Genomic DNA, 24,636 nt, shown 5'->3' with positions numbered 1-24,636 from the left:
GAAGACGAGGCAGCCAGAAATACACACGGCATGGGTGCCCACGGGACGGCTGGGAAGGCGTAGCCCCGGGGAGCGTTTCCACTCTGCTACCTGCGATCTCGCACAACAGCTGGGATATGGAAGGTGCAAATACAGGATGAATATGACTAAAGCATGATTAAAGTGCCTCTCGGAAACTGGGTTGCGGTCTCACACGCTTTCCTTTCTTTGCACTTCCGTGAAAGTGGAATTACTTTATCGTGCCTAATATTTCCCAGAGCACACAAACAAAAGAAAAATGAAACACATGCAAACAAAAAATTAAACGAATCTCGTGGCGCACTGGAAAGATGTTACATTTTTATTTCATAAGCAAACAAGGCAACACACAATATTAGTTCTTATCTATGCATTTTATCATCCGCAAATTCAAGTCGGGGCAATATACTCGTTTGCAACTTGTTCCTCTTTAATTGCATAAATTCAGATGTGATCCTAATGATGAGGAAGGAAGACTGGAGTTTGTTGTCCCCACACTGGGGAGAAGCAGACCAGTTTAAAACAAGAAGGTGCCCTGAGGGCTGACCGCAGGCCTGATTAATTTGGTCGACCCCAAGTGGAAAAGGGGGCAAGGTGAGTGCAGTGATTAAGGGATGTTTCCTTTTGGTATCAGGGCTGCCCCTAAGGGTGGAGAAAGGGGAAGACTTGTAGGAGCTCAGACACTAGGGGGAGCCGATGAGTATGTGGTAGCTTTAGTTTGGTAGGGGGGGGGGCATTCAGTAGAATTTTTCAGGGGCCCAGCCGGGCCTTTGTGCAGCCCTGCTCTGCATCCCACAAGGGTGACACTTGAGGAAGTTGCAGAAATCACCACCGAGTTCATTTTTCATCTCCTGCCGCTTTCGCTCCACAAACTTCCCCTCTGTGGCTTGTCCCCCCTCCCCAAATGCACCGGAGATGGAAAAAAATGAAAGAAGAGGAAGAACGACGAGAAGAGGGACAGAGGATATTTACTGAAGGGGTTGAAGACTGCAGACAGACGGAGTGGCACGAATGGCTAGCTTGGAGACATGGTTAGAGTATTTACATCGGTCCGAGCAAGAAAAAAAACTAGAAAAGAGAATATGCAGATTTAATTTACAATAGAATATTTAAAGAAAATGACCACATCTGGGAAAACTGGCAACAAAAAGCTACCACAATAATGCACTTATTAAAAACAAATTAATGACTATACTTTGCACACGTGAATAAGCTAAAAGGACAAAGAAATGGAAATGGGTTCATATCTCACCAGGCAATAAGTATGTAGGGATAATATAATGATTCTTATACTTTAAAATGGAATCAGAGAAATTGAAACATCAACTTATGAGAAAATCTGTTTCAGCTGTAAAGGAGCTGTGAATGAATCATGCTTAATGTAGCCCTCAAACGTGCTCTGAAGAGGAGACTGAAACACCTACATTCGTTTCACAACCTTTTCTTAGCTAAAAATAAGGATCTTTTCCTCTATGTTTATATTTTGTTATCTCATGGCGTGAATTACTCAAAACTATAGATAGGTTGGTCGGAGTAAATACCAAGTAATTCAGTAAAGGTGGAGTAAAATAGAGAGAGCCAGGAGGGTGTCTGTACATCTCTCCGGCAGCGTCCCTCACATTCATCTCTTCTTGGAACGCGTCAGGTACGCCTGGTAAATGTCGGATTTCAGGAATCTTGGGTAACAGTCCTTCGCCATCAGACCATATATTAATCGTTGTGCCGTATCAAAGGAAGTGAGGCTTGGTTGGGAAATATTTTGTGTTATATTTTCTCTGGTTCCACAGTCAATATTAATCTGTAAAGAGGAAATAACCATTACACTTCAGTATATAGCTGCATTGTATTCTTTACTGTGACACTATTTATCCATCCATCCATCCATCCATCCATCCATCCATCCATGCAACCATTTATCTGTCACAGAATTTTTCTTATTTGTAGATGGAAAAGAAATCTGTGCATATTTAAAAAACAATTGTAAAGGGTTTCTACCTGTCTTGGGGCCTCTGTTTGTACATATTCAGTGTAGATCATGTTTGCAGTAGAAATCATCTCGGGAGTGGATTTAATTTTCTTATAATCCTCACAGGCTAACCAAAACAAGATGTTCTCCTCACTGTACTCAGTCTTCAGGAACTCCCGGAAAGCCATCTGACCAGCTACACCAAAACAGTGAATTTGATGTTAATGACGGCTGATGCGACCGCAAGCCTGTACCAACACTCACACCAACACTCACACCAACACTCACACCAACACTCACACCAACACTGGGCCCCCGTGTGCCATTTTATTCAGAGTTGCTAGGAGAAGCTTCTCTGCAAACTTAAAAATACTGGCAAAAACGGCAACTCATTTTTAGACACAAACAATAAAGCACACATCATTTTAGTTTGTTTATAATTTGCATATAATAAATTACTTCAAAGAAGGCCTTTAAAGAATCTAGCTATGCTGTAACATTTTCCATGGATTTGAAACATTTAAAGTATAACATAACAAGAATCTATACCTAATCTATTGCCTAAATACATTATTGGTCTTTGAAGTATTATATTTAATATAGGCTGATAAATCAGTGTTTTAGTATCATTATGTATTATTTTAAGTAGCTCAAATTAAATTATGTTTCATATTGGAAAATAGGACTATACTGATCAAGAACTGAAAATGTACAAAAACTGAGATGAGATGGTCAAAAACATTATCAGCCCAAGATGAGATTAGAATTCTCAGTCTCTTCATGGCTCCAGATTTCAGAAACATTTATGAAATGTCACCCATCTAAAAGTATCCATTAAAACTAAGATTAATCACGATGATCTGTTACACACAAAGAATGAATAATACAAAACAGCAGCTGTGGTCAGCAGGGACGTTTGTAAAGGTGTCCTTACATTTACATTCCAAAAGTTTGTCCACGGACTCTTCCCAACAGCCAGCGTCATCCAGAGGCTCCCTGGCAAAGCAACAAAATCTACCCTTGAAAATAGCATTGAGATCTTTTACGAGTGAAAGCGGCAGTGATATTTCTGGTGACCTAGCGCCTGCTTCTGTGATTGCGCTGTTCTTTATGATATTACATGCTTGGTGCTGCTGGCAAACCTTTCATGTCGGAATATACGCTACCCGAATTATAATTCCAGAGCAAAGTCTAAACATCAAGAATGATGTGAGCAGGGTGAAGTTTAATACATTTCATATATATTTATTTTAAAAAGATTGCCTACTGATTCTTGCCACATTTAAGAAACTGAAGCTTTCATAAAAGAAGGCGTGACAGACTGTACTCAGCTATACAGATAAAATCTCGAATTATAATAGTGACTTACACAATACTATGATTAGTCAGAAAAACAGATTGCTTAATTTGAAATTTAAAAAGAAACTCACTTTATTGCCATGCCTGTTTCCTTTGTCTTCCAATTGCTCCTGTAAATCTAAAATTGAAATTGATTATGGGGTTGGGAGATCAAGTGCACTGACTGACCTGAGCTTGTTTGTTTGTTGAAAACAACACATGGAAATTAGTATGCAAAATATCGTTGGTTCATCCTAACCTTTCCCTCCTTCCTTTTCTGGCAGCTCTGATGAACCTTCGACAGAATATTTGGCTGTGATTTCATTTGCATTCATCACAATGGGAGTAATAGAATGTTCTCCTGACTCGTTCATATTTCACTGAAGATAAACATAAAGCCACAAATAAGATAAACAAGCAGTTAAACCATACGGTTATAAATATACGGCGTCAAGGGCAATTAATTGCTTCTGCACATCATAATTGATTAATCTCACTAAGTAAGCAAAATTTTTCACAGGTGAAATTGATATTGACAGATGCAGAAATAAATTTCAATTACCTCAGCTGGAGAACAATTTCTTCAATAGAATACAGAAAAATTATGATTATGTTTTTGGCATACAAAATGGTGGACGTTCACTTCTAAATACCTACTTTACATCTGGAAATAACAGACATTTCGCATGATATTTGACACCATAAATAAAAGTGAAAATACACAATGAACAAAAGCCAATATATCTCACTGGCTGTTTTTGTAGAAGTGGTAGAATCTAATTTTTTTGACAAAAGCAGAATAAAATTCATGAAAGAGCTGAAGCATGCTTACATCTGGCAAGAACAAGCCTTCACTGTTTGGACTATGTTTTTTTGTTTTGGAAAGGGAAAGGTCAGAGAAGGTTGTCCAGTTCGAAGGCACTGATGTTATACAATATTCAACAAAAACAACTTCAACAAAAAGTGGAATAAAATAATGAAACAATCCAGTGGAATAGGAAGCTGAGTTCTTAATAAATCTGTCTCATTAAATATTAGTCTATCCACACATAGTCTTACATTGTAGGGATGAAATACATTAGCTTTCCCTATACTTAAACAACCAGTCAGACTCTTTAATATGGTATAAATGCAGGGATATCTTTTTGTATGTCACATTTTGAGTTAATCTCATCATACAGTGGGAGGTTAATTGCAACATATAATCCTAACATACATTTAATCTCTAAGTATTTTATCATGCGCATTTTTGACATCCACAATTCTGCAAATTTCTGGTTATTAGCTAATCCATTTTTTTCTTACTTTTGATCAAAAACTCCTGTTTAGTGCTGCTTCAGTAGATAGAGAAAGCAAAGTAATTTTCACACACTTGACATTTCTTCTTGTTTCAATTTCATAGTACAGTACTAGAAAAGAAAACCCAGACTGTAATATCCAATTTTCTTGATATTCACAATTTGCAATAGAAAGACATAATGCATGTGCTGTTATGAATCTAAGTTTGAGTTTCCCATTTAAGGGATTATCCCATTTTACAGGTAGTAAGTGCAATTTTTTTTTATATTATTCCAATCAGGATGTTTTTCAATTTAACTGTGATAAATATTTTCCCTGCATGGAAAGGAAGTCTTATTTTTTCAGTTTTGCTTAAGAGGAAACCGTGAACTGCTTAAGAAAATGACTGAGGACAGGACAAAAGGCTGCGTTCCGCGCTGGCAGCCGCCAGCGGGACCACCTGTCCGTACTGATCACGCTAAAACCGATTCCCCCTTTTCCTATTCGGACGCATGTGGCCATGAGCACGAATGGAAAATGGAAATGGCACCAGGTGATGTAAAATGCGGCGGCGGTCTCCATTTGCATCGGTAATGAAAAACAAGGCAGGCGATTTGATTTTCAAAGAGATTCTGTCACACATTTTCATGGTGTACGAGTCCTTACTTATGCCTTTGTGCGGCCTGTCTTCCAGCTGTATTCCCAAAACGCCACAAAACATGTTTATACGGTTAAGCTTTTCCACTCACATTTGTCCGTCTGTATATTTAAACTCATTCCTTTCTTTTGTTCTGTTTTTGTCATTGTTTGCCACACATTGCTGGCAATGAATGGCGAGTTGACAAACATTCTTGTTAGATTCAGTTAAGCCAACAGAGAAATAACACGGCCATCCATGCTCCTTACAAATGCGAGGGAAGAGCCGCTCAGCCAAATACAAACTGAAACACAAACATTACACACTGCCCAGTCTTCCCACTATTCACAGCCAGATGGAAATTACAGGGGAAAATTCATTTAAAGCAGGCGAGGTTTACCGGAACATAACTAAAGTAGCTCAGTCTATATATTTTTGCTGGGAAGTTGGTACAAAGGTACAGCAAGCAAACTTAACAGAATAACTATGTTTGGCATATCTGCAAATGAAGACATAGATGACGGACAGTAAAAAGGCACCAAAACACGGATTTGGGCCGGGTCAAACAAGAAACGTGCAACAGCACTGCAGGGAAAACTCTAAATAAAACGGCAAATGTCGTCACAAAAGCTGGATTTCAGATGCCTCCTCATGTTATTAAATTACACAGGTAGCAGGTAGATCTGCGCTGCAAAGACAGGACTGCATTCTGCAAAATAAAAAATTTAAAAACTGAAGTGCCAACTGCACTCCTGCCATGAAAAGATGTTATAAAAAGAACATTAAGAAAGATTTATTACTTTCAAAATTAGCTGTGATACTCTGAAGACAGAAATTATATGTGAAATTAAATTGGACAGTGGTAATGGAGGTACAACATAATAATAATTAAAACCATCTAAATCACTGTCCAATGATCAAAATTACTATTATCTTAAAACATATTTCATGTTGATGCTTTGAGAAAGTTCATTGTAGTGGTTTCAAAAGTTCTAAAATTCAAGATATATCTTGAAAATGCTGTGCATTTTTATTCCATTAACTGGAGTGTGTGCTTATATGCCTTATACAATTATAATGAAATAAAAATCAGACCCACTCATCTTAACAACCGTAAAAATTGTCGTGAAATAATTGCACCAATCTTTCCAGCCAGTAGTCAGATTCTCAACGTACAAAATTGAAATCAAGATGCATGTGAGTTCAACTCGGGCAGGTGAAATAGGATTTTGAAAGCTCTCTCCAAACGATTATTTTGGAGAGTTGTATAAAGCTACATAAAATCAGAGCATTAGATCATAATTGCTGCTGTTAGATTTCGTTTCGTAGTCTGCAGAATTGTGGTCGAAGTTCACTGTGGTTTTCAGCATGACGCTAGTCTTTTCTTGATGGTCAGTGAGGATAATTTCTCTGAATTTACTCTTGGATGCAGTAATGCTAAAATACGTGTGATCTCAACATGAACTCAAACATTGTATTACAGACTTGGTTAAGCTCCTCCATCCATCCATCCATCCATCCATCCATCCATCCATTGATTTTCTGTAACTGCATAACCTATTCAGGGTTGCAGGGGGTCCGGAGCCCACCCTGATAACACCCAAGGGGCGCGCAGCCACCCCATCGCAGGGTTATGCTCTTACAATGAGAAATTAGTGAGTTTGTAGTTCAGTTTCTAATCTAATAATATTCACAGTCAGGTCCATTTTCACATTACGATTATCTTAATAACAAAATGAAGAAAAAAAAATGTAATACACTTAAAACATTAATTTAGGTGTGGTTCAGAATTATGCCACGTGTGTGTATACTGAAGGTCTATTTCTGTTCAATAGCAAAACAAGGCATGATTCTATACAAAAACAGACTGTAGGGTAATCATTACATATGTACATGAGTAGTAAGCATCGCCATCTCTGTGGCGTTTAAGGGCACCAGCCGCTAAGCTGTTATTGTAGTCTGGAGACACGCTAATTGGCGCACATTGAATAGGTGCAGCAGAGGCGTCATGCATATTGTCCAGCCCGCTACGCATCGTGCCTGCCTGGCTGACGCACGTCATGTTACCATTGCCATGACGATTTATAAGTGTGTGTAAAGGCGATTTTAAGAAGCCTGAGCTCGGGGGGTTATTAATAGGAGGGAAGGGGGGTCTGTATGAATGCATGACTGATACAGTGATAGGATAGGATGATTACTTTTTTAATCGACTTCCCTTTTGAGCAGAATGGTAAACAGGTTTCTAGACCTCATTAGCATTTTCACTGCCTCAATAAAACAGCAGAGATTTAAGATTTACATAATTCATTATGACCATTATAAACACGGTCAGATTCTATTACATCACAGATTTAATGAATCTCCTCCCCAATGCATTCAGTGAAGTAGATGTTTATTTTACCCTAAAGCTGATGCTGCCTTTGTTTCAGCTCCCCTAACGCGGATAGATCGAGCCACATAGTGTCAGTCTAACATAAGGAGTTCAGCGCGGAGCACCGACAGCAGCCACCGGGTGGCGCTGTGTCTCTTCTTAGCACCTTGTCACTTCGTCGCACTGCTGTGGGGCTCAGAATGATTCCTCCATTTGCTGTGGGGATGATTCCTTTATTTAGGCGGCAATATGTGCATTATACCGCATGCTTTCAAACGGAGGGAAGCAGAAGCAGGTAGATGCTGAACGTGTAGGGCGGCAGTGCTGGGCGAAAATGCCGTCTAACTGAGACAATAAGACAAAGAAGAGGAGCAGTTCTTCATAGATCCTAGTGATCTTTTGATTTATCTCGATGGACTGGGTTCAGACGTAGAAAAAAAAGAGATCAGCCGCAAAAGATAAGAAGCAGATCGACTTGCTTTATTGGTGCAAGTGCTGCAAAAAAAAAAGTGAAACACATCCGTCGTTCAGGCTCGTTAGCAAACCAAAAGCGTGAAGATGGTTAGTGTGTGTCAAACCATCTGACACGAAAAGGATGATAAAAATTCAGGAAAAGACCATGCTTGCTTTTTTATAATAAAAATGACTAATGGGAGCCAAGTCTTATATTGTGCATTTTCCCCGCTGGTATTACGCTTAACAAATCCGAAACGCTGGGGGCTCCGGCTTTCAAACACGCTTGGATTTCTCTAATTGCTCCTCTCCCCACGGTAACCCAATTTAATTTCTTTCAAATAGATATTAATAAGAACGAAAGAGAAAACACGGCCATCTTATATCTTTAAAATCCCCCCAAGAAATGTTACGAGATGCGCGGCGTTTTGCTGGCGTAAGCAGGAGGCTGCCTGGGCATTTACATCTGTGGCATTTAGATTCAAAACTTTAATGCCTTTAAAACCAAATTCATTTGTGTTACATTGATATGGTTTATGAAGGGAAAGCAAGTGAATTCGGAAGGTGCGAAACATAATTGCCTTAAAAATTACTTTAAATCTTAATAGCCTATTTTAGTGATGTTTCCTGGGGCTACCCTAGACAATTGCATTGCAGAGAAGTTAACAGGTTTTGGGGAAAAAAACGAAATCCGTCTGACATACAGGATATTCATAACAGCATTAGCCTTTTAGCAAATTCTGATCGGAGTGGAGCGATTCACAGCGAACTGTGATTTCTCTTGCCGGTATCAGAAACACTTTCTGAAGACTTCCAGGCCCTGAAGGTGCTGGCGTGTAACCTTTTCATTACAGGCTTCTCCAACTGCCATTTCTATGGAATGTGAGAAAGGAATCAGCCACTTGAAACGTATTCTGTATGGAAGTCTGGGTAAAAAAAAATAAGTGCAGTGGACACTTTCAGACATAAGCCAGCATTTGAGCACTGCAATGAGGGACAAATGCATCCCATCACCTACCAAAGACAAGCTGCTTTATTTTCTTTTCTGCGCTAAGATGAATTATAGTTTAAAGCTAAGCATGCTTCCTGTAAATACAGAGGCCCCCTTTCTCACTCCTGCCACCCAAACCATCCGGTTAATGTGTATAGTGTCACACCAGTATCATAAATGGCCATATAGACTGCATTCCCTTCAGTGCAGATTCTGCCATTAAAAACACGACATACACACATAAGCGATGGATGCAGCTGCTTTTCAGTCCCAGGCAGGCCTCGCCGCAACCTCCGTCAAGGCAAGTGAAGTAAATTGAAACCTTGCAGTGACTGTGACATGCAAAACACTCAGAGCTTGGCGTCTCCAGTCACCCTGTCTGTGTGGAAAATAGCTATAACACTAACCCCCCCAGCGGAAGAGCAAAGGCTCACTCTTGTCACAGAGAAAACCATCTAAATCCCCAATCATATCTCACAACACACTATAATCTTTCCCAACAGGGCTTTCTCAATGTCAGGAGATGTCCTATATATTAGCACTAAGCTTATTCCATACACACTGATCCTTTTGCAAAAATATTTTTTCCTCCCATATAAGAATGATCTTAAAATGATGATTGTTATACATCTTAATGTGACCCGCATTTCGTCCGAGTCCAGTCAGCATTTCCAGTGGACATGCCCAATGAGACCTTTCCTCTGGACCGTCTGTCACCTGACCACAATACTTGGATCTCGCTTTGGATCTGTTGTTCTAGACCTCGATTCATCAAACCACAACGGTGCATTTCGATCTCCGATCTCAGTAATGGTACAAAAATCAAATCCCGCATAAATTTTTTGTCCCTGTGATCCCGACCGGCACGAATCGTTAGAACAAGGATGGATGAATCAGTGCATCTTTTGATTGACTCTTAGTAGGTGAAATGAACTCAAATATCATAATTTTTCACCAAAACTCCTATGAGAAAGCCATGGCAGTCTGAGAACTGTGTGACATAATGAATTTAGAAAAACCGAGCTTTATCTGGGAGACGTCCGTGCTCGAGGGTGTGCGTGACAGCAGAGAAAGGTAGGCAGGGATGGGATACACACACAAGTCTCACCAGTAAGTACCGGTGAGAGGAATCAGCGAATGCAGGGTGTATCATCTGACTCACCCACCTGAGATGAACCAGGCCCCCCCCCCAACTTAATCCCATTTTCACACTCATACAGAACAGGATGGGTAGTTCCAAAACGGTAACAACATTGTAGCTATTTTTCAGTAAGCCCTGATACAATTTTATAATTAATAACTTTACATGCAGTGTGATTGCAATCAGTACGATCGAGAAGAAGGGTAATTGCATTCCATTGTACACTCCAAGGAATGAACCCACACAAATCACATTTAAGTCTCAAGAGATTAATGATCATTAGTGGAGACAAATGAAGAAGCCAACAGCTCTTAAAATTAAATATATTTTTCTTTTTTTGTGGCAAACTTAAGATGATTACTCATTATATGTTGTTCTGCTTTCTGATTGAGTAGGAGAACATTATTAAAAACGATCGAGCACAAGTTGCATTCACTTCCGTATATTTTAGGTGAACCTCACATGCGTAATATATATTTTAGAAAACAAACGCTGGTGGTGCAGCCTAATCAATATGCATACCACACAATGAAAACAGATGACATGTTATCTACTCTTCAGCCCAACGATTGGGGGGGGGGGGGGTTTGTGGGGGACAGTCATGACATCCAGGTGAAAACACAGCTGTGTGCTAATGACAAGATAAATGTTGCGTTGTCGTACACAGAACACATAATGCCTTACCAAAGTATCTAGACCCTTTACAAATTCACACATTTTACTAGAAGCCAAAATGCATTGATGTTTATTTCTATCTTAAAGCTTAATTTAAAGTAATGATACTCATAATGAATTATGTCAGCGTGTTTTAAATGACAAACTATAAAAAATTTTACTGAAATAAATATTTAGACCAGGCCTGCCCAATTCCGGTCCTGGAGGGCCAGAATCCAACACAGTTTGCAGATTTCCTTGCTCAAACACATCTTAATCAGCTAATTAAGTTTAGTAGGTGTGTTTGAGCAGGAAATTTGCAAACTGTGGTGGATTCTGGCCCTCCAGGACCGGAATTGGGCAGGCCTGATTTAAAGCTTCATTATGGCAAACCCTAAGTTAGATGCAAAAAAAAAAAGAACCTTAACGAGTCATCAAATTACATGATTGGCCAATGCACACAATTAATGATCACAGATCTCAAGATAAACACATGTATATCTGCGAGAGTAATGATATCTGAAGCAAAGACATTATAATGACCAAGGAGTTTTGCACAGCAGTCTACTCTGTCATCAAGAAATGGAAGAAGCATTATAGAACATTAGTAAGAAGCATTATAGAAGCTGCCCGGCCCTGACCATCCTGCCAGTGCATCAGGGCAAGAAGGAAACTGATAAGAGATGCCACACCTCTGAGCTGCAGAGTAGAGTCTCTGTGATGGGAGAGAATGTGCATCTGGCAACGATTTCCAGAAGATTCCTTAAAAAGGTTTATATAGCAGGTTTCCAAGAAGGAAGCCATCGCTTAAAAACATGTATCAAAGCTCACTTAGAGTTTGCAGCGGCCAAAAAAAAACCCAGCAAAAGACCCTGGTTAGGTGACTCACAAAGTGTTATCTTTGCTGCAGATCCAACACAGCAAAACAGCAGGTAAAAGCATCCTTAGGGTAAAGCCTGGTATTGGCAGCGGACGCTATGGGATGCTTTTCAATAGCAGGGACTGGAAAAGCCTGCGACGACTGAAGGAAGAATGGACGATGCAAAATACTACAGAGAAAACATGCTGGAAAAGACTTAAAATCAATGTTTCATGTCCCAGCAAGACATGCAGACAACGATCTTAAGCACAAGCTCCAAGCTACAGTGAGCCAAAGTCCGGATCTCGATACAATTGTGACTGTGTGGTGAGACTGGAAAAGTGCTGCTCACAAGCAACTGGATAGAGCTCAAACTGGTTTGCTAGCAGGAATGGGCTACGATTCACATGGTAGGTACTTACCCTGGAATACCTGAATACTTATCCAAACTGCATATTTGTTAAATGTAACATCAAGCACAATATATCACATGTAATTAAATACACCCAGTTAGATGTGTGACTTGATCAAGGGTCTGAATAATTTTGCAAAGTGCTGTTCATAATTTGCGCAGGGGATTTAAAGTATATTATGAAAAGTTATTAATGCAAATAAAATTGTGATACACATAACTTCTGTCAATCCCATGCCACAGTCCACCTGAATAAGTACTTTTCCCACTTGTTGCTATTCAGTGCTAGTCAGTGCACTTTAACTGGTTGCATTGTACAGCTTATGTTTGTACATGGTTTATTTTTTTCTCTAACTTTTTGATTGTCATTATTGTTGACACCTGCACCAACAGAAATTCATTGAACTGATTCTGATTCTTAATTTTCTAATTTTTATATTAATGTTATGTAATTATGAGGAAAGTGTTGCCTGATGTCTCACAGAGTCAGAGTCAATGTGCTGGCTTTGCTCGGAGTTTAGAAGCACTCAGAGGTTTTTCATAATAACAAATTCAATGCCTAGAAAACCGGGTTTCTGTTGCAAAACACTTTACATCCATGTGCATGAAATGCACGTGATTTTTTTAATAATAATAAAAAAAAATTACGTTATGCTCAGCTATTTTATCGAGATTGGAATCTCATGGCAGAAAAGGAGAATTAAAAAAGACCTGATTATGGTGTAAAGTGTGAGAAATGCAGCTACGATAGCATTTGCTTCTGAGACAAAATGCCATGTGTGCATAGCTTTGCTGTTTGAAGCCTGGTCTGTTACAGCTAATGGCAAATTTATTCCTGTCCTCCTAGAGAACAGACTGCCAGTCCCTAAGGGCTCGATAACGCAGAGTTTTTCTGTAACAAGTAGTGTTCAAGCCAGAATAAAAAAAAGAAATGGAAGTCTGCCTTTTAAAAATATGGGGGAAACTGGATTCCAGACCCCGGTGGTTTAATAGAAGGCCAAAAAGTCATCGATTGCTTTCTACACGCCTTGTGGTTTGAGCAAGCTGATGGGGCCATTTTGTCTGTACCAGCTAGCTGTCACCGACTGGATGATAATGAACGAGGTGTTTGCTTGGTGAAGAAAGCTGGACATCAACCCGCTTGCCTTTACTGTCATCTTCCACTTAGGGGTGCGAAAACCGTCTAGAAGTGTTTCCTGGCCTTTTCTTCAGGCCACAACAGGTGATCCTGGTGTCATATGGCGAGAAGAGCCTCAGGCGGCTGTGGTCAGTAATACCGGAAAGGACGACAAATGTACTGCCAGGTATTTTACTGAATATGGATGAGTCACTAAATCTCTGGTCTATCTGTTTAATGGTAGGGGTTCATGTGATAATGGAGCATGTGTTGAACTAACATCTATTATGATGCATTAAGATTCATTTTTATTTTGGGGAAGTCTGACACCCCTGATTCTGTGTGTGTTGTGTTCATGTTCTTCCTGTGCTCATCCACATCTCCTATGGGTAACTCCACTTTCCTCCTATAGTCCAGAAAGCACATGTTTTGGTGTTTTTGTCGTGTCTGTAGTGCCACTCTTTGGATGGGCTGTGTGTGCTCTGTGATGGACTGGCATCCTGTCCAGGATCTCCCATGCCTCATGCTCATTTCTTCTAGACGTACTATGACCCTGTACTGGATATAGTTATAAAGCAGTGTTTCCTAATCCGGTTCTTGGGGACCCACAGCCGGTCCATGTTTTTGCTCCCTCCGAGCTCCCTGTCTCACCTCGGTCCTTGGGGACCCACAGCCGGTCCATGTTTTTGCTCCCTCCGAGCTCCCTGTCTCACCTCGTTCCTTGGGGACCCACAGCCGGTCCACGTTTTTGCTCCCTCCGAGCTCCCTGTCTCACCTCGTTCCTTGGGGACCCTATCTGTGGGTCCCCAAAGACCGGATGGGGAAACACTGATACAAGAGGAACTAAATAACTGTCACCCTCTATTTTGACCTCCCTTACATAAATTCTACTTCATTTGCTTCAGCTAATATGTACATTATCACCTTCTGGTTTTATGTTCTTGCAGCTGCTTATTGCCACATTTTTTGTCAAGGAGGTCATTTCATCGTAATTTATGGTTGACTGTGATGGGCAAGCAAAAGGACCAATGAGGGAGCTTGTTTTGCAGGTTGGTGGAGTACTAGTGGCCGGCAAGACCCGAGCAGGAGCAGGGACACTGACGGAATGGATGGGTGACAAAAATCATGTGTGTTTTGCTGCTATTATTGCTATTTCAGGCGAACATATAGAAACGTCTTCCCTTTTTAATGTTTGCTTTCATGTTCGTTTTTAGAGCAGTTGTCTAGATGCCGGCAGAAGGAGTATGTTGCAGTCCTTTTGTGAATGGCAGATGGCGATCGCTTCAGCAGTACGTACACTGAAGAGATGCTGGACTTAGCTTTGCCCTCTGCTGGGTAATAAGCTGTAGAAGGATGGTCGTCCACATAGTTACTGCAGAGATTCCTGTTTGCGACCAAATGGCTGTTTTGTTGACACAAACACAGAAATTCCAGAAAAAAAAAACACAATTCTGCAGACAAAATTAAGACATGTCGTAATATTTGGAGGGATCTGTTTTCCTCTGTATATTTGAATTGTGTATTTGCGTAGCAAAACATAATGTTGAATCTCCTTGGAGGCTATTTGTTTCAGTTTATTATTTTTCCCTGCAAAGACGCCAAACAAACGGGATCAGATATTGAGTCTTTTCTCTTATCTGCTGCATATTCCATAGGGCTTAAGTTCCAAATGGAGAAAATTATTTCAGACAAGAATTTGCCAGGGAGTTTTTCTCATGGCTACGTCAAGGTGAAGACTAGTGTCAGTTATCGATCTCTGAAGGTACGCAGTGTGCGAGCCTGCTCCTTGGGTCCTTGGACAAGGGGATCCAATCAATCAGAAAGCTGTAATTTCAGACTCTCAGTGAATTTGAAATACTAAGGGAACTTTATTGGCAGGCACTTGGACACACTCTCTGTGGGGGTCTCATAGTCCTTTTAGGAAAATCCGTCCATCTTTCCATGTTATTTTTTCTTTGTGTGTAGGTTAAAATTCTGTATAACATAAGTTTTCTGTAATGCAGTTTCATTGCATGTTTTCCTTCCATTTTAATACACCTGATAAATATTCTAAAGAACTGGAATTAGAATTGGCCAAAGTAGTGAAATCAGGGAAATATTTCATTTTGAGACCCGAAATGCTTAGCTAGCACAAAGACCTGAACACACCAGGGCTGCAAACGTACACAAACACACCAGCACAGTCTCTTTGTTGTCCTTCTGCATTTTATTCCAGGTTGTAAAGCATCCAGGCAAAGATTTAACATGTTTGTAGTCATCAGAATTACTCATAGAATAAATATAATGTACAAATCAAAAGAGATCCATGACTAATGTGCTGATAGGTTACTTAAAATAATTTATTTAATCCAAGCAGTGTTAATTATTGCAAAATTAATATATTGTTGTAGTATTTGTGACACTTGCATGTGTCAATAAATGACTACAAAGCTTATATGCTCATATAATATATTAAGTCACGACAACAGTGGATATTTCAGAAAATTTCGTTATGATGACAAACGACGCCTCTGCGATTGGCTATAACCAGACGTCGGCGTTGCTGGTGGCTTCCGCGTGATCGCTAAAGACGCAGGATCTAGATCGCCGCCTGTACATGGTGCTGCCGGGATTCTTTCTCTTGATGATTCGCAGGTACATGTTAGACTGAAGGAACCTGGGGTAAGAGTCCTTTTTCATGAGGCTGAAGACTTTACTCTGTGCCACGTCGAAGCAGGACACCGTGGGGAGGCGGATGTTTTGCTGGATGGTCACCTTCGTCGGGTGGTCGATGTTTATCTGCAAGACGGGGTGGAGGGGAACGTCAGAGATCTGCTACACACCCAAAAGCTTGAAGTATGACTCAGGAGGTCATAGATGAGCCTTGCAGTTGGCACAATCATTCTGTTATATCATTCAGAAAATTGAAACTGCATATGGAATAAAGCTTTATTTCTTATCTGGAGCATGGAAATAATATGTTTTGAAAGAGCAAAATCTTTTTCTTTGGGCCATCCCATCATTAGCAGAGGTTATGTTTTAATGTTGCAATTATGTTTTCAGTAGAAGTATATACACATCTGTGATATTCTGTTAGAGCAGGGTTGAAGCAATTTGGCAGAGTAATTCACTGTTTGTTTATGCTGAATGCTGTCGATGAAGCAACCTTGCCTTTGTTGAGGGCTAATGCAAAAATGCATTAACTTTTAAGACTAGGCAGTTTCAGAGTGATTGCACAGGCAGGTTATTAATAGGACAATAGTTTCTGAAAGAGCGAACTAGTAACGTAAAGTCTTACCTCTTTTGGGGCATCTGCCTCAATGTACAAAGCGTATATCGTCTTGGCTTTGTTGAGGCGTTTACTATCAGAACGAGTACTCTTGTAGTCATTACATGCCAACCAGAACTGAATGTTCTCTTCACTAAATTCTGACTTCAGGAACTTGCTGAACATTTCCACTCCATCTGCATTGCAAAGGGCAAGATGCGGTGCGACCTTACTGTCAGCGCTGTTTAAATTTCCATAGATTTCCTTGCAAACTGTGCAACAAATAAATCCACAAAAGACTGGCAGAGAGTTTTGAGGTTAATGTTTACAATTCGCACCGAACAAACTGGAACGAGCAAGAGACAAATTGAATTTGCAATGATGTATTTTGTCTATTTTCCTGGATTTCTGAGTGGCGCTGAGATACAGCCATACAGAGGGCGTACATTATGAAGTCTCAAAGCATCACTTGATCTAAGATTTCTAATAACATTAATTTTAGATGCTTTATTGTATTATTTTCATGTTAACTGTAATCTTTACAAGTTAACTTCAGCTGTACTTTCTAAGTCTTTCATTAATCAAAGGATAAGAGGTTTGAGGTGATAAGTATTAACTGTATTTATATTACTTGTAGATTAGAAATGGTTGTGAATGTAGTAACTATGACTTTTATTGTACGTTCTTTAGAGGAAAAGGAATTACCTGAATGTCTTAGTAGTTCTTCAAAGGATTCACCCCATTGTAAAGCAGCTTCTGGAGAAACACTGTACAAAAAAAGCAAATGGACAAAATGGTGAATATGTTATGCTTATAAACACTCAGACTTTCCACTTAAATAGCTCTCATCCTGATAAACAGTATTTCCTGTGCTTCTGAGGTAAAGCTCTTTCCACTTAACAGTGACATTCAGCCGATGGCATCAGGAAGCACTGGATTCTCTCACCCTCTGTGTCATATCCAGATACCTTCTGTCGTTTAGCAAAAAAATCTAAATGGGAGCCACTTGCCTACAGTAACATGGGGATGTATAATAACAGAATATATACAGTCAGTTTTAAATCAGATCATGGCCAAACGCTATTGAATCAATATCAAAATAAGGCCAACGAAAAGGATTATGTTAATATTTGTACTGATTCAAGAACACAGGGCCACAAATAGAATTCCAGATACCAGTTTGGATCAGAGCAAAAACACTGATTTATGTTAAAGCTGAGGGGAGATTTGGAACAAACTTCTGAGCTTAAATTAATTTAGGTCAGCATCATAAACAAATGCTAAGTCATAAAACATCCAAAATTCGTGCAACGAAAAAACGATCGGCCTCTTCTTCATGGGTAACGCCACTTCTTATGCACTTATGTAGGTCGGACCTTTAATGTCTGCGCAGGCGAAACTGACCCAGCCTGCACATGCACAATTCAAAGTGTGCATTTGATAGCCAGACTGCGCAGATGTTGACTGCAGGATTGCATTTCTGTTTTCTAGCTAAACCTCTTGATGTGTTTGTTTGCATTTCATTTCCTCCTCTGAGGTGTTCTGGTGCATGCGATTATAGACCGAAAATGTCAGCAGTCATTATAAGATCACACTTTAGTGATGGCGTTCTCTGCCATAGTACTGATGCAAAAGCTGTACGGGGGCTACTCGTGACGTGTGTTCTTCGGAGGTGATTATGAGCCTCGGAATGGCCAAGAACGCCTCAGCCGGCAGTGCGGAGCCGCTTTCGTGCTGAGGACGTGCACACTTTCGGCCGCAGAGTCAGGCTTACTCGCTGTTCTTTGTGGTTGCCATTTTTTCAGGGCTGACATTTTCGTGAGAACCCGACTTCGTGAGTAGGCGGCTTATTCTGCTTTTCTTGTCTTTGTCGTCTTTCCTACAAGCACAAAAAAAAAAATCATAGCTTTCTATAAACCACACTCATGCTGCTTTCCTTATAGAAGCAATTAAAACATATATAGACTTTCTCCAAGTTGAACTAAGTGAAGGCAAAATAAAAGGAAGTTATTGAAAATTCATCAGTCTGCTTGACTTTGGACCATGGAGATTCCACGCTGCCATGAACAAAAGCTAATTTTCTCAAATCAGATAGAAATTCCTAACCAGCCCCTAAAAAATACGGTCACAAATGGGTGGACGACTGCAACATTTCGAAAACCTTCACACACATCATGCACATAAACATTCAGATATGGAGCATGCATTCATAGCTTAAACACTTTCAAATAATGTAATTTGCCTATTGCATTTTTACAGTCTTTAATAAATTCATATATTCTTCTAAAATCTGCTTAAGACAGGATGTAGAGGAGGTAGCTCAACACGTTCCTCCATTGCATCACATAGAATTTTTTCATTTGTGTATCTCACATTGCTCTTTTCTTGTGAAGTCTTTGCTCCAGCTGCTCAATAGTTCTGCCTTACGAACTCGTGACGGAGACGAAGTAAGAAAAACTAATACAAACATATCCGTGAATTCATGAAGCAAACATGGCGTATGTCTCATCGCCGTCTTGAAAGTTCATCATGCAGTACAGAAAATAGGAAGTTTCTCCGGCTCCTAGCACAGCAAAGCACTGCGCAAACATCAACTCATCTGGCAAACATACACACCGGTCGATCTGCGGCTTTATGTTCTATTAAAGGGTGCCAATGTGATTTATTCCGACTTACCTAGATCTGCTATCTTGCATTGTGGCGACTGGTAGATCCTTCGGACCGAGTATTTTGAAATATGCTTCCTCCTTCGGGGCAGAAAAATTCAATTGAGGAAATAGAAAAACAAAAGTCTCCATGGTCTTCCTAGTCCTTTTGCGGCACTTTTTGCTCTGACTGCTAATGATTTGTGTTTCCTCTTCATGGTAAAATGAGAATCCTTCGCTTTTAAAGGCACTTGGCGTTTCCCCTACCTGCAGCACAACTTCCTGCACTTGGAAATGTCATCACATTTACCAAATCTTCACAGATGAAGAATTTCCCACGAGACCAATGCCTTACTGACAACAGTAATTGGGTTGTATAATTTAAAAATTCTGTTTTACTTTGGACACAGATTGCACATAATCTTGACTTCTAGTTTTCTTCTGAATTAAAAAAAAAAAAACAAACAAAAACATGCAATTGATATTTTGTCCAACAGATTAATGGGACAACTAGCAAATCCTTCGCACTTCAGTGAGAATCAGTCCATTTACATTTCAAATCATACGGCAGAAAGTAATGTAGTGATGTGTTACTAAAAAAGGAAAGAGGACCTGTTTCATAGCTGTGTGACATGTTTTAGTTAATGGAGGTGTTTGGGAAAGTGTTAAAGGCCCTTATGTACTTTTAGAAAGCAAATATTATATATGTGACTCATTAATGATTTCAGCTGTCAGTCCCGGTGAAAACACAGCTTGACCCGTTTTTCATATAAGAATTTTAGCACCAACACGATAGAAAGAAGCAGATATGCAACTTTTTAGTTTTATTTGCATTTTGTATGCGCAGTTATTAAGGTGCAGACCTAAATGTGCTATGTAGGCGAACCAGGTATATATATATATATATATATATATATATATATAAGGTATATATAAATGAGAAAAAAATGCCGATTCAGTTATTTTACTGACACTTCCGGCCATCAAACCTATATATATATATATATATACACACACACACACACACACACACACACACACAGTATTTTTTCCTTGCGTATCTTGTTTTAAGGGCAATAGGGAATTGCCCAGTCCTGCCCGTGGATCATTGTGACTTTGTCAGGTGACGTTACAAAAATGCCACAATAAAGCAATTAGCGGTAAAGCTGATTTTTTGTCAGCGAATCTGTGTCCATGTAACGGTCAGATTAAGAACACAAAGAGTCATATTTAAAGCACAACAGTTTAGCTGCATAGTTACAAGCACGGATGATTATTATAATCACTGACTTTAATGTAGGTTGTTTTTGTTGTTGTGGATAGCACCCTTTCTGGCACACAGCAGCAGAAATGCTCATTAATAGATGTGGCGACACATTAAAAGCAACCTTGAAACAATAAGCATAATAACTGCTTTATGGGTAGAGAGCAAGGTGTTAGGATTGTATTGCTTTAACAAATAGTCTAGTAAATTGAAAATGTAATGTAGTGACTGGTTCAGAGAGATAACCAATCAGATTTTAGATGAGGTGCATCCCAGCAACTTGAGGAGGCAGCACCAACCAATCAGATGTTGTGGTCCTGCCTCCTCGAGTTGCTTGGATCCACCTGCTCAACAATATGATTGGTTATCGCTTTGAACTGATCATTTTTCGTTCTGCCCTCAGAACAATGTTGTGTTAGTAAATCTCTTAAGAGCTAAAGCTTCATTTATATTCCACGGATGTGAAGGGACTGTCTGAGAAGTTCCATTGCAGATTTTTGTAGATTCATTTTGATGGGGGGGTGTTTCTGGTCATTCTTCTGCTGTTTCACCTGGTCAGCTGGTATGCTCACTGCATCTGCAGTCATAGCTGGGGGTGCAGGCCTCACTCGTGTGATATAGAATAATGGAAGGGCCATCATTTTGAAATTCATTTTGAAATGTTCGTAACTTCCTCTTGTTAGCATTCATGCTATGTGATTTCGGTTTGCCTTAAGCAGACTCTGAATGAAAAGGCTAAAACACCAAAAAGAGCATTTAAGATCAATCACAGGAAGGGTTATGAATAACATTCTTTTTTTATTCATAGTCTTCACAACCTGTCACAACATTTCATTGTCATCCCCTTTTTGTTGGGAATGAATTGTAGCATCCATAAGCTAATGGAAAATGCGATGGCTTCATTGATACTGACACATTGAATGGCTCCTAATTTTAGATTACACAGTATCTGTGCTCTTGTAAAATTTGTACCAACGCCTGATGTGGCCCCTGGAGATGTGTGAAAGCACATCGTCAACAGTTGCAAAGATGGATGCCAAGGCCAATGATTATATAAGGAGATGGCTGGGCTTGCCTCAATGTCATATACTTTTAGAATTGTTCGGGAGGAACGTGTTGCATAATTCTCCATGGGCTACAAGCAGGAGATAAGCAGACTGGTGTTAGAGCTACAGGAATCAGCAGACCAGTCTGTAGGGACTGTCGATACCCTAGTTGAAGACGTTGGTACCTGGAAAAGAGGCAGTGGTTAGCCAGTGTTTTGCTAGCTGAGATACACAGAAATTGTCAGTAGAACTCAACTAGGAAGAGCTGGCCTTCGATTTGGACAGTGATACCTCATTGGGGCACATTTGGCAATGGGGTGAGCTGACCACCAGAAAGGACCACAGGTAAAGATACGCTTCAAACCCCCCCACCAAGCCTGACACCCTGCCTCAGTGGCATGGCACTGAAGATAAATGCTCCTCTACTGATGCCCCCAGAGCAAACCTGCAGCATATTTTCCTTATTAGATCACCTAACCGCAAAGGTGGGGGGGGGGGGGGGGGGGAGTTCCAATGGCCCTAAAACAATTGGGAATTAACTGGACAGGTGGTGCCATGACCAGGTCCGATGGAAGCTGGTGGAGGTCCTGGAGACGTGCAGAGTCAAGGCAAACAAAGATCACCACCTCCCACAAGAACATCTCATTCTCTTTGAGAAGCAATGAGGTGTTGCAAAGGATCCCATGCTGCAAGAGCTGGAACAAACCCGGCTACCTGAAATGACTGGATGGTAAGAGCAGACTTCAGCCAGAAGCTGCCTTTCTTCACTGAAATCATCACTGATCTCCTTAAGGCCTGACTTTGCGGTATTGACTGTAATAGTTTAGAAAGTTATAATCATTGAGCTTACGATGCCATGAGAAGGATGGGAGGGGGCAAATGAAAAGATGAAGAGCTGGGGGCTATTTGCAGGTGGGGGGGGGGGGGATAGAGGGTGTCAGTTACCAAGTGGATGTGGCTTGCCGAGGCTTTGTGGGAACATCTGCATAGCATCTAGTGAAGGACATTAGGGTATGAAGAGCTGATGCCGAAGAAGAGACTGAAGAAGGTGGATTGGGCAAACCTTGAGGAGCATGTAATTTATCAAAGGCATCAAAGGTAGCAGCAGACTGGTGCTGTAGTTTGATGTCTGCTGGTGTGAGGTCTGATCCCACCAGGTTGTCATGCATAGGCATGTTCCAGTTGCGGAAGTGAAGTTGGGGCGGATAGTGTCAAGAGAAGCAACCCAGGGAGTTGGAGTTTGATGGAAGGTGTGACATGAAAGAGGGAACTACTGCTATGATGAGGAAGAACCAACATGAACAGAAGGGAAGCATCGCATGTGCAGCTGCAGGATGTGGCAGGGACACCTGCACCAGTCAGGGGATGAGTACAGTAAGTGCTGAGTCATGGACGAGGACTGGCTGTTGGCTGATGACCTTAGAGTTGGATGGAGTCACTGGTGGAGCCGGGGCAGTAGGTATGACCTTTACCAGTGCTTCCAATTTTTAAGGAATGGCTTGCACATTTACTTCATTTTAAGGGTTTCTAAAGGTTGGATCTGGTTCATACAACAAATCACTGACTGCTTGGATGATACGTTGGTTTAGTAAGCACTGTAATGTCACACTTTCAGGGCTGTGGATTCGAACTGTGTCCTCAGCTCTGTGTGTCTGGACTTCCATGTTCCCCCTCTGCTTTCACAAGTTTCCTCTGGCTTCTCGAGTTTCCTCCCGCAGTCAAAAAGTACGATATTTAGATAAAGTGATGACTAATAAAGCTGCTCAGAGTGTGAGCCTAAGGGTCTGAGATTCTTAGAATAGGATTTGGGTTCACTGCATGTCTGTACTGGGCATGCAGTTATATGTGATGGTTGACTTTACTATCTAATTTTTTTCACCTGAAGTTCAAATGGTTACAAAAACCGCCAGTGATTAGATGTCTGCTGTATGGCGGCAGATCTCTCATGCACAATAAACATTTTAGAAAACAAAGTTCATGTATAAAGTGCCCGTCAGGCTCTTCAGGATATTGTTAACTTTCAACATGTAACCCTTCCAAATAATGTTGTTTTTACGCAAAAAAGACACTTAGAACAGAGCAACTGTAGGTAGGTGATTTAGCGTATCAGCTTATTTTCTCGTTAAACACAAAGCACTTTACAGTACCTGGTGCTTTTGTGTGGGAGCTTCCCCTTCGAAATTTACAAGACAGCCGTTGGCTTCCAGGAAGTGACTGTGCCTGAGAGATTCAGCACTGATAGCTAGCAGGCTGCATGCTGAACTGATGTGGCGGTTAGGGTTAACATGCACCATTTCAGCACACTCCAGGGTAATTCTAACACTGTTTGGGTTGCTCTCAAAAGTCCCATTCAATAGAAGAGCACTAGATGATGAAAGCAGACTGAAACCATTAAAGATGTGCCAAAGAATTGCACCCTAAGTCCAGAAATAGGTGAATCTTTCTTCCGAAGTTGTAAATGGGGAAGAAGGTGTCATAGAAAAATTAATTCATCATTTGCTATTATAAAATGTAATGTATTCCTTTTTTGAGAGAACTGCATTACATTAGAAGGGACATTTCACATTTTTAAGCTAGTGGGTAGTTGAGGATATGATGGTAGTTATCTTGTGGCTCATTCTATGAGCATAAAGATCGGCTTGATTAACGTTTCCTAATTAGGTTCTGTTTCGGCTTGCCGTCACCAGACGTTTCCCGTGGCACGTCATTCTGTCTTTTCGGTTTGGTGGCTGAGATGATTCAGCTGCGTGCAGCTTCGCCTGGGAGACTTAAGCGAAATGCCCTCACAGTCAGCCTGCTAGCATAGCATTTATGTGTTTTAATGCAAGGGATGTAGCTAATGACCTGAGCGTCATGGGAAAGAAATTGTGTATGTTGCCATGGGGCCAAATAACAATAATAATAATATTATGCATCCATCCATCCATCCATCCAAACGTTTAGGAACCAAAGGTGCTGGTGGGATTGTGTAGCTTCCAATATTTAATTTGGATTCATTCATCCTCCCAATAAACAGATCTTTGTATTTCAATTATCCGACTGCCCCCAGATCAAACTTCCTCCTGTGTTGCTACATCCATCCATCATGTGACCTCTGATCTATTTAGTATGGGGCAGGAGAGACCCTGGAGTCTGTCTGAGGCAGCAAACCTCCAAGCCGGGACTCATGAGGCCTTTGAGTCCGCTCCGGAGGGCAGGG

General features: G+C 40.6%; 2 protein-coding genes and 2 long non-coding RNA genes across 7 annotated transcripts in view; 2 read left to right on the top strand and 2 right to left on the bottom strand.

Moving 5' to 3' along the window:
• The window catches only part of LOC140581488 (uncharacterized), a 169,002-nt gene that overhangs the window by 1,275 nt on the left and 143,091 nt on the right, over window positions 1–24,636 (top strand). The gene's annotated exons all lie outside the window — the stretch shown is intronic.
• Window positions 367–3,460, bottom strand: rgs1 (regulator of G protein signaling 1). 2 transcript variants are annotated; one of them, XM_023806582.2, is made up of 4 exons: window positions 3,415–3,460; window positions 2,919–2,998; window positions 2,014–2,180; window positions 367–1,816 (listed from the first exon to the last, which is right to left on the bottom strand). In XM_023806582.2, the coding sequence occupies exons 1-4, from the start codon at window positions 3,423–3,425 to the stop codon at window positions 1,640–1,642; spliced, it is 435 nt and encodes a 144-aa protein (XP_023662350.1). In that variant the 5' UTR covers window positions 3,426–3,460; the 3' UTR covers window positions 367–1,639. The 2 variants fall into 2 exon arrangements, with proteins under 2 accessions (XP_023662350.1, XP_023662351.1); XM_023806583.2 differs by having other exon boundaries at window positions 2,919–2,980; window positions 3,415–3,455.
• LOC111841083 (uncharacterized) lies at window positions 12,017–15,176 on the top strand. The gene is made up of 4 exons (XR_002837593.2): window positions 12,017–12,116; window positions 13,287–13,422; window positions 14,285–14,362; window positions 14,450–15,176. It is a non-coding gene; the product is annotated as an uncharacterized lncRNA (long non-coding RNA).
• Window positions 15,423–19,429, bottom strand: rgs18 (regulator of G protein signaling 18). 2 transcript variants are annotated; one of them, XM_023806580.2, is made up of 5 exons: window positions 19,159–19,429; window positions 18,257–18,361; window positions 17,188–17,249; window positions 16,513–16,679; window positions 15,423–16,013 (listed from the first exon to the last, which is right to left on the bottom strand). In XM_023806580.2, the coding sequence occupies exons 1-5, from the start codon at window positions 19,278–19,280 to the stop codon at window positions 15,756–15,758; spliced, it is 714 nt and encodes a 237-aa protein (XP_023662348.1). In that variant the 5' UTR covers window positions 19,281–19,429; the 3' UTR covers window positions 15,423–15,755. The 2 variants fall into 2 exon arrangements, with proteins under 2 accessions (XP_023662348.1, XP_023662349.1); XM_023806581.2 differs by lacking the exon at window positions 19,159–19,429 and adding an exon at window positions 18,856–19,149.

The sequence above is a fragment of the Paramormyrops kingsleyae genome, chromosome 21 (genome assembly GCF_048594095.1).
Source record: "Paramormyrops kingsleyae isolate MSU_618 chromosome 21, PKINGS_0.4, whole genome shotgun sequence".
Lineage (NCBI taxonomy): Eukaryota > Metazoa > Chordata > Actinopteri > Osteoglossiformes > Mormyridae > Paramormyrops > Paramormyrops kingsleyae.
Note: the sequence above shows the minus strand (reverse complement) of the source record. Positions and strands in the feature narration are given on the sequence as shown.

Excerpts from the sequence above, each read along its gene's own strand:
- rgs1 (XM_023806582.2), bottom strand. Across the intron at positions 2,181-2,918 it reads CAAACTTTTGGAATGTAAAT|CTGGTCAGATGGCTTTCCGG; the intron begins GTAAGGACACCT and ends GTTTTGGTGTAG. Across the intron at positions 1,817-2,013 it reads AAACAGAGGCCCCAAGACAG|ATTAATATTGACTGTGGAAC; the intron begins GTAGAAACCCTT and ends TCCTCTTTACAG.
- rgs18 (XM_023806580.2), bottom strand. The coding sequence starts at position 19,280 with ATGGAGACTTTTGTTTTTCTATTTCCTCAATTGAATTTTTCTGCCCCG. Across the intron at positions 18,362-19,158 it reads ATGCAAGATAGCAGATCTAG|GAAAGACGACAAAGACAAGA; the intron begins GTAAGTCGGAAT and ends TTGTGCTTGTAG. Across the intron at positions 16,014-16,512 it reads AGGCAGATGCCCCAAAAGAG|ATAAACATCGACCACCCGAC; the intron begins GTAAGACTTTAC and ends CCCGTCTTGCAG.